This window comes from Dreissena polymorpha, chromosome 14, assembly GCF_020536995.1.
Source record: "Dreissena polymorpha isolate Duluth1 chromosome 14, UMN_Dpol_1.0, whole genome shotgun sequence".
Classification (NCBI taxonomy): domain Eukaryota; kingdom Metazoa; phylum Mollusca; class Bivalvia; order Myida; family Dreissenidae; genus Dreissena; species Dreissena polymorpha.
The window spans coordinates 43,737,695-43,751,669 of record NC_068368.1 but is presented as its reverse complement, the minus strand read 5'-3'; the positions used below and the strand labels follow the sequence as shown (position 1 = coordinate 43,751,669).

Sequence of the window (13,975 nt, the reverse complement as noted above, 5' to 3'; positions counted from 1 at the left end):
GACAGGGTTGCCCCAAATACTTTAAGCCGGTCACTTCCTTTAGCCTCTCGCCGTTAATGGTGATGTCTGCACTGACTGTTGTCGTGCTTTTCATCATAATCGTTGACTTCCGAGCTGACCTCCATCCCATATGCTCCGGCTCTTTCATAGAGTATGTTGGTGACATATTGAAGTTCACTGCTGGTGCCACCGATGAGGTCAATGTCACCAGCGAATCTCAAGTTGGGGATGGGTCTTCCACCGATGGAGATAGATGTGTGGTAGTCATGTATATTCTCCTGCATTATCTTTTCAATGATAAGGTTAAACAGGACGGGAGCGATCGGACATCCCTAAAGGACGCCAACAGATGTCATAAAGAAGTACCCCTGATGTCCATTGAGAAGTTCTGCAATGCTGGCGTTTCCGTGGAGTTCTTGCATAACTTGCAACAGCGCTTCGTCAATGTTGGATCCCCACATAACATAGTTATCATAGGCCATAATGCCACACGCGGTCAAAAGTTTTCGTACAGTCGACCAGCTCTAAATCCAGCCTGCTCTTTGACCAGCAATTCATCGGTCTTACTTTTTAATCGATGGAGGATGATGAGTAGCATGATTTGTAATTGCTCTTTTTCGGCAGGATATGACAAGTGACTGGGTCCACTCCTTAGGCCACTTCTTCTCATTCCAGATCGTTTGGCATAGTGCCGTCATTGATGAAGTCGTTGCCACTCCTCCGTGCTTTCAGCTCAGATGGGACGTTGTCCACTGCCGGAGAATTTCCTGCCTTAAGACTACGCACTGTCTCCGTCACTTCTGCCCTAAGTATGGACGGACTTTCGTCGTCCTCTTCTAACCTGGGATTATTCTGAAGGAGTCTGGAGTGTGGTTGAAGCGGGTAGTTGTAGAGTTAATTGCGGCATTAAGTTCACCTGTTTCAGACTGCGGCACTCTCGGTAAGGCGATTTCCGTCAGCGTCTATTGTAACACTTGCCTTTGGCTGACTGGTGTTCGCGAGGGTCTTGAGGGTGCTGTAGGCCGTCATACTGCTGCCTGCGGTCATCACAAACACATAATGAACCATGCTAACACATCCGTACCTCAGTTGCCCAGTCGTTCTCCCTGACTTTGTACCATTATCATTTTTGTACTGGTGCATCCATAAGTCTTAATAGGAAATGCGTACGGGCAGAAATATCAGTTCAATATTGCTTAAGATTTCAGATGCCTATGTCTGATGTTATCTCGCATTTGTTTAAAATCAAAAGAAATGCACCATAGGTGGCAACTGCGCGATTTTTCTGTTCTTACTGTTGCCCCGAACAAAAAATGTCATAATTCCATGTAAAAAAAGCAAGTCCTGTACGAAACAAAACCCATATAAAATAAGAGGATGAAAGATAAAAACGCGTGGACTGTTTATCGTTATTTTTGCATCGAAATGAGAAAAGGGAACTCGCATATGAACAGAACAATGACTACCGATGAGGCATGTCTGCATCAATTTGATCCTTGAACGAAAGCATGTGTATAACAGACATAATTGACCCAATTGCTGAAAAAGTGTGCAGTTATCGAAACAGTAAACAAAAAAATATTGATCATTTTATCGAAATGTCAGGGGATTATCCAACACCGCTTCAAAGACAGGAGCCGGTTAATGGCAATTACATGTATTATGCTTTGGTAATTAGTTCAGATAACACAAATAAAACCTATGAATGGATATTATATTGATTATTTTTTGCCATGCGTGAAATTTTTGCATTTGATATGCGTTTCATAATGCGACTCGCGTATTGATCTAGTGTTCGTAATATTGTAAGGTTATAAATCCATAGAAACGAGACATCGCCGACGCTTTTAAGAAGACAAACTTACTGACAGACAGACATACAGACTTTTTATTTGACTTGCACAATGTACATCGTCAACATCACATGTGGTTTGTATTGATATATGTCAACATTTATTTGCCCAGAAAAATATTTGTAAACAAACATGAACATATACAAACAAATGTTTATTAAAGTACAGAGGATAAACAATTGGTAAATTACGTTTTACCTTTTAACAAAGTCGATCTAATACTAAACGATTTCTTAACAAATAAACAAAGTTTTATTAGTTCAGACCTATTGGTTGATAGTAGCAATTGTTCATACTTAAAAACAGGAGGACAATAATTGTTATAATTTTATGTAGTTCTTTCTTTATCAACAAGTGTTGAACAAAAACATACAAAATGAAATTCGCCCTCAATATCCTTGGCATAACAACACCGACAATATATTTTGTGTCTAGCAATACTGTTTCCATCAACCACTCTGCATACGAAAGGGGTTAACCAATAATCATAATCGGCATAAAGAAAATCTTATATTTTAGGAACCAAATCTAGGTACTTGTCATATTCAAGACTTGACTTAAATGTTCTGTAAATGGCTAACATTGAGCTATCTTCTAGTGTACGGTTTAATTTTTGTTTAAATGAACATATAATTCTGTATTTTACAGTGAGTTGAAAAAAATTACATAAATATCATTACCGCTGTTAAAACATAGCTGAACACGTAATTATCCAATAATTTCTTGATGTTTTAAATCCAATTGCGGCAGCCTCTGGCGCAGTCGGAAAATCCAATCGTATATACAATTTTGAGAATTATGTTATCAGAGGCTGCTATTTTAAGCAAATATACATGAGGTACGAAGAAGAAACGGTCCGCGTTTGATCTCTTTATCAAGTTATCTCACTCGTTTTTCTCACTGGTATATCGATCTGGGACATATAAACCAATGACTTCTTAATCAACACAGAATCTCTATATACCACGACCATGGTGCTTATATGTGACAATCCTTTTTGAAGAAATTATTTGTTCATGCATATTTGAATGTTCGGCCATGACTCAGTGAAATAAATTATAGGTGAAAGTAGCGGTCTAAGTGACATGTTTTTGTCGCGAGCAGATTACTTCTTACTTTGCAAATTACAATTAACGATCGATCTCACATTCCTCTAATGTATACTTTCCGTTTGACACGACGGTCCATAACGGCATAACGTGCCCACTGAGTATTTGATACAAACAATTTAAATACTGACAATACAATCAACGAATATTGTATCAAGGTGTTCACGAAAGAAATTAAGTTCCACAAATTTCAATCTCATTCCGAAAAATGTTTCCATTCTATTTAAAATATCTCGCACTATTTTTCCTGCAGTGTTTTTTTTTACGGAATACCGTTAGTACCATCGTGGTTACACATTAAAATCCAGAGGGCGACAATGCGATAATGCGATAGTACGATGGCGACAATGCGATAGTACGATGGCGACAATGCGATAGTACGATGGCGATAATGCGACAACGAAATAGTACGATGACGACAATGCGACAGTGAGACAATACGATGGCGACGGTGCGATAGTACGATTGCGACAATGCGATAATACGATGACGACAGTACGATAACGCGATAGTACGATGGCGGTAATTCGATAGTCATATCATACTGTCGCCATCGTATCATCGCATTGTCGCCATCGTACTATCGCGTTATCGTATTGTCGTCATCGTTTTATCGCATTGTCGCCATCGTGCTATCGCACTATCGCATTGTCGCCCTATGGATTTTAATGTACAACCACGATGGCACTAACGGTATTCCGTAGGTTTTAGATCCTTTCCCGTCATCAGTGTTTCTATGCAATCAATTATCAGACTCGCCTGTCGCCTGTCACATAACACCGTGATTGTTTTTGTCTCGCGCGAACGTCAAAGGTTATCGTTATGTCAAAGTTTACAAACATTCATATCAGTAACTAGCGTCTATACGTGTATCACTAACGACTGCGTAGTTTTGATGAACGGATATCAACGTATCGATGCTCAATGATATTTTAGTATGTATTGGATTTTATGCTTCCTTAGTGCTACATATTGACGGAAAGTGTGGATATTCCTGATTCATGACTCGCATGGCAAGATTAAGGTATTAACCTTCGTTTGTTTGCATAATTTATAACTTTTTTCTCATTCTTGCGGCTGTTAAATTTTACAAAAAGTAATATTCCTTCACCAACTGATTCACTGACAAACGTTCAATTATCGTTAGAAAAATGTAAATTGTGAATCCGAACTAAAAAAAAAACTATACTAAATTTATTTTAGTACGCGTTGGCAATTATACTGTTGCATGTTTCTAGTTAATGTTGTGGATTGACATGGGCGTTAATAATAGAAACGCCAGGCGTAAACAATGACTGAATACTGCTGCTTCATGCATGTAAACGGTCATGATCCATTGAACAACAAGAACGTCTAGTTTTCAGTTTAGCGTTTACGTTCGTACGTTAATTTTACATGTGTTTTCAGATTACGCAAGACAATATGAGACGCGTTCTGAGAAAACTGGGCATATAATGTATGTGCGTAAAGTGTTATCCCAGATTAGCCTCTGCAGTCCGCACAGGCTAATCAGGGACGACACTTTCCGCTTTTATGACATTTTTCGTTTAAATGAAGTCTCTTCTTAGCAAAAGTCCAAGTTAGGCGGAAAGTGTCGTCCCAGATTAGCCTGTGCGGACTGCACAGGCTAATCTGGGACGATACTTTACGCACATGCATTGTGCCCAGTTTTCTCAGATCGCGGCTCATATAATGAACGTTGACACAAGCAATACTAACAGGCCATCATTGCTAACAGCGTCACTCGTGAATTTAAGAAACTGACAATTGGTAGAAGTTATGTGCGTGAGAAAAAAATATGGTAAAAAAAAGAAAAAAACTAGAAATGACATTTGACGTAGAAATTAAAGGGGATATTAGGTTCGTCCTAAATATATACAACTACACTTGTGAAAGTTCAAACAACATCTTATTTTTATTGAAAGAGTTTCTCTTTTTGTTGCTTTTTTACCAGCCAGATAAAATTATTCACCGGTTGGTTAGACGTTTTCAAAGTTCAATACTATTGATGAAAGGAAAAAAAACAAACTTGATTAAATATGCTTTTTATACTAAATACTTGAAAACAGCACATAAATCTGCGCCTAATATTATATTGATTCATAATTCAGCATACACACTTTTCGAATAGGATGATGTGACGCGTTGATGGTACTTCCAACTACCCTACCCATGAATTGCACCATTGCGATTACTTTGACAGTGCCGTCAGTAGGTTACATTTACTTCTTTTTGTACGAATACAAAAAAAATATGTATTTTTTTTGATAACATGCAATTATCTAAATCGTTTATAAATACATTAAACCGTTGGTGAAAGTTTACATACCCTTTAAAAGGCCTTTTCAAGTTTTGGCAAATTGACAAAATAAAAAAAATGTTTCATATTCGCAAATTTTCGTTATAGTTATGATATTTTTGAGGAAATAGTAATACTGAACATTTACCACACTTTAAAATATCCATTATTTGCATATTTTGACGATTTAAAAACCTGACAAGTGTAAAGCGTTGCATCGCGAAACGTACAATGTATTTGTTTATTAATAGACATATAATAACGATCGCTATAAAGAACTTCACCAAATAGCAAATAAATGATGACAGCCGGAATAGTTCAGTTGGGAGAGCGTTACACTGAAGTTGTTTTCGCAACAATTATATAAAGGCCCCCGGTTCAATCCCGGGTTCCGGCACGAACGGTACAGTTCGGCGGCTGACAATTTTTTTTCAGTCAGGTTAATAAATATAATACAGCTTTATTTTATGTAGACATTTTAAAATCCATTTTACTACAATTGGACATTTTTATTAAAATTAATGGATGCCGCGTGGAGACAACGTTAATTAAAATGTCTAACCTCACTTAAATATCTTATAAAAAATACAAGTGTTTTTATATTAACAAATAAATGCAAACAACACATCTACTATCCATGTAGTTTTATGGTTGTCTATTAAAGGCCTTAAGGACTATCCCTACCACATATAGAGCGCGAAGCGCGACACGTATTATTGATTGTAACAATGAGTTGCGATAACTGAAGCAGCCGCTTATCAAGAAGGAGCTGTGTCCCAGCAACCCGTTAGAGTCAAGCACTCCTCGGAGTTTGTTTTTAAGAGCCACATATTGAGCGCGAAGCGCGACACGTATTACTATCCAGGTGGAATGGACCCTTTGGCATTATCCGACCATTACGTCCATAGTTATCTTCCTTAGAATTTGAGATATTCTGAAATCGTTGTTCGAAGTCAAATTTTGTCATCTGATTGTTCCCAAACTTGCACAGGTTTTTTATCAATGAGGACCCAACCTAAACTCTTTATGAGCAACACGGACCATAAGTCCAAAATTATGTCTCTTTGAATTTAAAAATAAAAGTGAAAAACTGCTTGGTTAGGTGATTATGTCAACATTTTTCATCAGATTCTTTCCAAGCTTACAATGTCTTCATATCAATGAGCATTTTTACCTCATTTAAAATGAGAAACATCGGGACAATAAGTCCAGAATTTTTTCTATTAAATTTGACAAAATAAACAATTTCCACTTGTTTTAAAGATTTCACAACTTTCGTCTGAATCTTTCCAAACTTGTTAAGTGTTTGTATATCAGTATTACTCGAACCATATTGAAAATGATGAATATCGGAGCAATAAATCTATTATGATCTTCTACTGAAATTCAAAGTATTGTGAAATGCAGCTTCTTCATGCAATTTACAGTTTTCCTTCATTTTTTTTTCAAACTTGTACAGTGTTTTCATATCAATGAGTACTCAACCCCTATCGTAAATGAGCAACGTAAACATAAGTTCAGAATCATCTCCCCTTGAAGTTGAGAAAAATATGAACTCCTTGAAGTTGAGAAAAATATGAAATTACGCTTACAAGATGAAGCAGATTTTTAAAACCTACACAGTTCTGTTCCATTAATTAAAACTGCACACGGATGCCAGTAAAAAAAGGAAACCAATGTAAATAAAATGAACTATAAAATATTTGGGGGTTACAACACAAAATGATAGATAATGGTTATTTGGGGGTTATAACACAACATCATAAATAATGGTTATTTGGGGGTTATAACACAAAATTATAGATAATGGTTTTACCAGTATCTTTTTCTATTTTGTTTAATATAATCGGCCAATATATTAATATTTACAGTAGAAAAAAAATCGTTCCATGTAACTTAATTGAGTGCCTTTTACACTGAAATTCCCGACGCCCTTTGATGCTTTGCATCAATACTTATCTTGTATAAAGTTTTAAATACATTATTCGTGGTATCAGCACGGATTATCGAGTGGTCCAAGCGTTAGACTTTTACTCCAGGGGTCAGTGGTTCAAGCCTAGTTGATGGCTCTTTTTTTATTCATTTAATTGTATTCTTGCTTTTTACTGGAGCTTTTAAGATCCAATATTAACATTCATCAATTTAAAGCATTTACTGACTAATAACTGCCAAAATCTGTGAAAATGCCCTTTTCAACATGACAATTGCACAATTATGTTAGCAGTGAATGCTCAAGCTGCATATGCTTATCGAAAAAAGTTTACGTTAACCCCCATCCTCTACAGCTACGGTGATTAAAAGCTCAATATTAAACAAATACCAAAAATAACGCTGGAAGATCAATCAATATTGATTCCGCAACTTTTCACGCCATACAATTACGCCGAATAAAAGTTGCATATATATATATGAAAATGTTCTTACATAGAACGCTTCAAGGCCGGACATATTGATTCGGATACTTTGTATCGAATAGCGATACAATATTGGCCCCATGATTGAAGCACATCGATCTGGACAACAACATCTTGATGTCTGGCAACAGCCATGAAATACCATCTGCATGCGTTGTATAACATGCAGACTATGTATATATGAGTAGCATTCTGAGAAATCTGGGTATAATGCATGTGCGTAAAGCGTCTTCCCAGATTAGCCTGTGCAGTCCGCACAGGCTATTCAGGGAAGACACTTTCCGCCTAAATTGGATTTTTGCTACGAAGAGACTTCATTTAAACGAAAAATGTCATAAAAAAGTGTCGTCCCTGATTAGCCGTGCGTACTGTACAGGCTAATCTGGGACGACACTATACGCACATGCATTATGCCCAGTTTTCTCAGAACGCGGCTCTTATGTTTATGTTGCATACGGTTTGTCATTTTCCCCTCGCAGATATGTGTCGTTGAAATTAATGATGGAGTTAACTCTTATTTCGCTTAAAGCATTATGATCGTGTTAGTCACTCTGTATCGCACACATACACGGTTGTCATGGACACGAATAATTATTTATTCTTTGTGCGGATGGTGCAGTCTACTGCTCGTGTCAAATATCTCGTACATTGCTTTATATAATTTGCAATATTGTTCTAAAATATTGACAGACATACTCTTATTCGTACAAATCGCATAGAGCTTATAATTCTACTTACCATGGATTTGCACTCCTTTGAAAGGATTTGTATATGCAATTGTGTCGGATAGAGCAACCGATATAAAAATAAATGTTGCTATATATGTCTAGTCTTTAAAATTAAAATTAAAATACTCTCTTCTCATTATATTAACCCATTTATGCCTAGTGGACTCTCCCATCCTTCTCAATTGGATCAATTTATTTCCAAAGTAAGGGATGTCTAGTATATTTATTTCTATATTTAGAATGCTTCTTACAGATATTCCTTTAAGCAAACAGCGCAGACCCTGATGAGACGCCGAATCATGCGGCGTCTCATCTGGGTCTACGCTGTTTGCCAAGGCATTTTTATAGACGCTAGGCATAATTAAAGCACGACGGTATCATTAGATATACTGAATATACATGCTCATATTTTATGGATTGTTTTATGTCTCGTAATAAATTGCCATATTGATTTCAAAACATACCTGCTTCCTGACATCTTTAAAGCGGGTATATACGATCTTGTCAAATATTTAGTAATAAATATAAAATGTGTAAAAAACTTATTATACATATATTTCAATATAAACTAAAATAAAAGTTAAGAAGAACATGTGTCGAAAAATGCTAAATAAGCCAGATATTTAATTCTGAAATCGAAAAAGGCTGTACAGCCGAATTCGCCAGCATGTATATCATGCATGTACGATGTGAATCTAAATTTAGTTTAACGGTTCATTTGAAATTTCTGCAGCGATATCGATTCATACGACACATGAACACTTACAAAAAAGACGAATGCATCGGTTATTGTAGGAAAATAATTACGAATTATCTTCGTCACAATCGGCTCGGGGCGCTAATTTGTATTTGCTGTATTTTATGAAATTCGTCTTAAATGTATCATTTTTCTTGCATAGTGTGTGTTATTATAACATATTTGTATCAATATTTTACAATTCAGCACATATAAAAATCGTATATACCCGCTTTAAAGGGGCCTTTTCACAGATTTTGGCATTTTTTAATTCATTCATTAAATGCTTTATATTGATAAATGTAAACATTGGATCGTAAAGGCTTCAGTAAAAAATCAAGAATAAAATTAAAAAAAGGAAAAGAACATTGCTCGGAGCAGGTTTCGAACCAGTGACCCCTGGAGTCCTGCCAGAGTGCTGAAGTAAAAACGCTTTAGCCTACTGAGCTATTCCGCCGAGTACACATACATGACGTATTTTATACCTTATATACGCAATTTTCTTAGTTTCACAAACTTTAACGACAAAAACAGAACTCTTCAAATTATTCAATCGTTTCGCGTTGCAACGCTTTATAATTTTTAAGTTTTAAAATCGTCAAAAGACGCACATAATGGCTATATTAGACCATGGTAAATGTTCAGTATTACTGTTTCCTCACAAATTTCATTACTAAAACGAAAATTTGCGAATCTGAAACAACTTTTTTCAATTTTGTCAATTTACCAAAGCGTGAAAAGATCCCTTTAAGAATTTTAATGTTAACGCATTTTAATCAGGATTTTCAGATTGAAAATTTGCTAAGACGCTCTGATTAAATTAGGTCAAATGCCAAATTTTAGTAACATTTTGTATAAAAAGTAATTTAAAATGTTTTGAGCATATTTTTTATTGCAAAATATTCTTCTTACATTTAATTTTTATTTATTCTCTATTATGATTACACTCAATAACTGAATGTCTCATATTGCCAATAACTTATTAACCATAGTTGAGACAAAAATTGATATCCAAGCAATCTAAGGTTTCCGCATTACTGGATTAATGCGCATATAAAGATGAAGTGAAGTAAAGTAGCACACGTTCACATAATACATGTTTGTTAGTCGGAAAATAGTTCTGATGAAATTTCCATACACAACTGAACTACTAATAGATTTATTTCAGGAATGCGGAAGTATCAGTGTATGTTAGGAAAATTTATATGGATAAGTCAAGATGTCGGAAACATTAATAACTTAATTAGAATGTTTAAACAGCGTGTTATCAATTGACATCTCGCCAACTGTCAATCAGATTCTTTTTTTATTTATTCAATATAATACATACAATGTAGACATGTATATGATCATACAACAAAGTGATTGTACAAAGCAATAAAGTTCACACATGTTATACAAGATATGCTAATATATATACTTTTTTGGTTTCCTTAAGATTAAAAAAAATTGTGATAGGTGTTTTTTTTTAAATAGAGGAAAGAAAAGAACAACAGAAGAATAGTTATGAAAAATGATGAGTTGTATAAAGTGGGAAGAAAACATATTGGACATGTGTGTTTTGTTGTATATTCACAATGATCTTATAAGATTCAAAAAAAAAATATAAAAATATTTTAGAAAGATAAACTAACATTAGAGTGAAATGTATATAAGTGGACAAACATTATGAGAATTTAATCCGATTCCATTTTTGTTCGAAGATTTGTAATGTGTCATTACTGAGGCATATTTCTTTCTCAATCTGGATTTTTAGTTTAAGACTATGGACAAAACAATTAAAATTTGGTACTTGTTTTTTGTACTTCATGTTAAAGATAAAATATTTCATCAATATAAGAATACAATTCACAATATTATTACAGTCTATTGATTTCAATGAGTAAATTTCGAAACTTAAATTTAAGAAAGATAGTTAAACGTTTAGTTGCTGTTGTTCATGAAAAGATACTAATTGATTCCAAATAGGCTGGATGTGTTTGCACTCCCAAAAAAGATGTTCTATAGTTTCGATGTTTTCACCGTAGAAGTCACACAGATTTGAGTTAGATAATTTGCATTTAAAGAGATATTTATTTGTAGCTATAATTCTATGGATGTATTTATATTGAAAATTTCTCAGTGTGCTTTCAATAGTTGCTTTATATGGCATCGTAAATATGTGTTTCCAATTAAGTTCATGTTCTCCGAAAAGGACTTGCCATTTATTTTGGGTTTTGGAGTTTTCTGTAGGGTTTTTAATTTGTAGTGTGTAAAACATTTTATTCGCTTTGTTTTTTCTTTCAAGTATGTTTTCTACGAATGTTGTTTGGGTACATGGTTTATTATTTGTATTGATTTCAGATTTAATATGTATGTGTATGCTTTTGATTAGTGTGTGGTACTTCAGAAAATTATTTGAAGGTATTTCGTATATGTAGCATATATCATCAAAAGAGTAGAAATCCGTAATTCTGTAGTCATATAATTGGTCGACATATTTAATGCTCCGCTCAAACCAATCTTTATAGTAAAACGTCTTATTGTTTGAAGTTATGTCTTTATTGTTCCATAAAATAGTTTTACTGCTGGTTTGAGTTTCTCGGTTATGAGTGACATCACTCCATGCTGATAGAACATCAGACAGAAATATGTTTTCGTTTGCAATTTCAAGTAAGATAGTATTGCTGATGTTACATTCAAAGAGTAAGGATTCACCATATTTTTTTAGGATTTTCTGGTGGAATATTTTCCATTTACTCGTATTGGTATTATCTAGGTATCGTTTAACCCAGCTGCATTTGATTGCATTCAAGAATGAGTCAATGTTCGTTAATTGGATACCTCCATTTTCTACAGGTTGAATTAACTGAGTTCGTTTTAGTTTATCAGGCTTACCGTCCCGTATAAAATTAAATATTGGTGATTTTATATCGTTAATAACATCATTTGGTGGATTTGGGAGAACTGTAAATACATAAATTAATTTAGGAAGTGCAAACGTTTTCAATACTGTGTTTTTTCCGATTAGTGTAAGTTTACGGTGATGCCATGATTTTAAGCAGTTTTTGAAATTCTGTAATTTAGGTAGTATGTTTTTAAGAACTGTATCCTTTTCATTATTTGTGAAAGTAATTCCTAACGTTATGGCTTCATCGGATGTCCAATTAAATTTCATTTCTTTGTAATATTGGACATTACTTTGTTTTAATTTACCTACTCGTAGCACAGTACATTTACCTTAGTTTAGTTTAAGACCCGATGTCATTCCGTAAAGGGTTAGCGACTCTATTAGGTTATGGAAAGAATCGTAATTGTCGTTTAAAAAATAAGTTGCATCGTCAGCAAATAGAGACTGTTTGATTTCTTCGTCAGGTTCTAGTGATATGCCTTTTATGTGTTTATTTGATTACATGTGATGTGATAGATACTCGATGCAAATAATAAATAGCGATGATGAGAGTGGACATCCTTGTCGAACCCCTCATTCGATGTTAAAACTGTTTGAAAAGAAGCCATTGTAAATGATTATACTGTTAATATCGGTAAAGAATAGTTTGACCCATTGAATTACACTTTCACCAAAGTTTATATTTTCTAAGCAAGAGAACATAAATGAACGATCAAGCGAATTGAATGCCTTTTCAAAGTCTGCAAAGAATATTAGACCAGGATTATTTGAATTGTTGAAATAGTTTATGCATTCTTGGATAAGACGAACGTTTTCACCAATGTAATGTCCTTTTATGAAACCAGATTGAGATTTTGAAATAATTGATGGTAATATTTTTTTTAATTCTGTTTGCTATACTTTTAGTTGCAATTTTATAATCATTGTTTAGTAAACTAATTGGGCGCCTGTTCGATAAGGATTCTAAGTTTTTTCCAGGTTTTGGAATGAGTGATATTATACCTTGTTTTTGAAGCGTAGTTAGGTTTTCATTATTATATGAATAGTTTAGTGAATTAATAAAATGTGTTTTGATATAATTCCAAAATATTTTATAAAACTTAATGGTGATGCCATCAGATCCTGGACTTTTGCTATTTTGCATTTCTTTAAGTGCTTATCCACTTTCATTTTCATTTAGTAATCCGTCACACAATAGTTTTTCTTCTTGATTTAAAGAGTGATGTGTATATTTAAAAAGGGTGTTATTTTCAACATTTTTTCGTTTATAGAGGGTTTCAAAAACTAAACGTTGTTCTTCTAGTATTTGAGTTATGTTTGTTATATCTTTGCTATTGACTACTAATGTGTGTACAGTTTGTTCACTTGTACGTTTTTCAATGTTTGCGAAGTATTTTGTATTTTTTTTCATTGTGTTAAACATGCTGTGCACGCGCTCTTAGTATTATTCCAATGAGATGTGTATAATAGATTCCATCTAATATTTGTTTTTTTAATGTAATTTCATTTTCAATATCGGTGGTATCATTTGTGTTTGTTTGATGCAATTGTTTTTCAAGTGTTTCAATGGTTTTGATGGTTTCAGTTTCAAGTTTGTGTGTTTCTTTTTGTTTAAATGATGTGTATCTAATTGTTGTGTTACGTATATTCCTTTAATTACTTCCCATAAGGTGTGTGTGTTTCCATCTTTATTATTTTGAACTGTATTGAATATTTCTTGTTTTATATGTGTTTGATATTGTGTATCTAATAAGATGCTGTTATTAATTTTAAAGTATCCTGGGCCTCTTTCAGATTGTATTTAGGTGTAGTTTAAGTTCAACTAGAGAGTGGTCAGTCATAAATCCTGGTTTTATGTTACATGTGTCAATAATGTTGCAAAGAGACTCAGATATTAAAAAAAATAGTCTTATGTACAAAATATTGTTGGTTTTGTGTTTGAGTGC

At 34.1% G+C, this 13,975-nt stretch overlaps 1 protein-coding gene across 1 annotated transcript in view; it reads left to right on the top strand.

Annotated features, from left to right (window-relative positions):
• Positions 1-3,847: 3,847 nt before the first annotated feature.
• Positions 3,848-13,975, top strand: part of LOC127858982 (glycoprotein-N-acetylgalactosamine 3-beta-galactosyltransferase 1-like) — a 62,134-nt gene continuing 52,006 nt past the window's right edge. Inside the window, exon 1 of the mRNA XM_052396375.1 lies at positions 3,848-3,986. Coding sequence (XP_052252335.1) covers positions 3,964-3,986 — 23 coding nt within the window. The 5' untranslated portion in view covers positions 3,848-3,963. The remainder of the gene's footprint in view (positions 3,987-13,975) is intronic.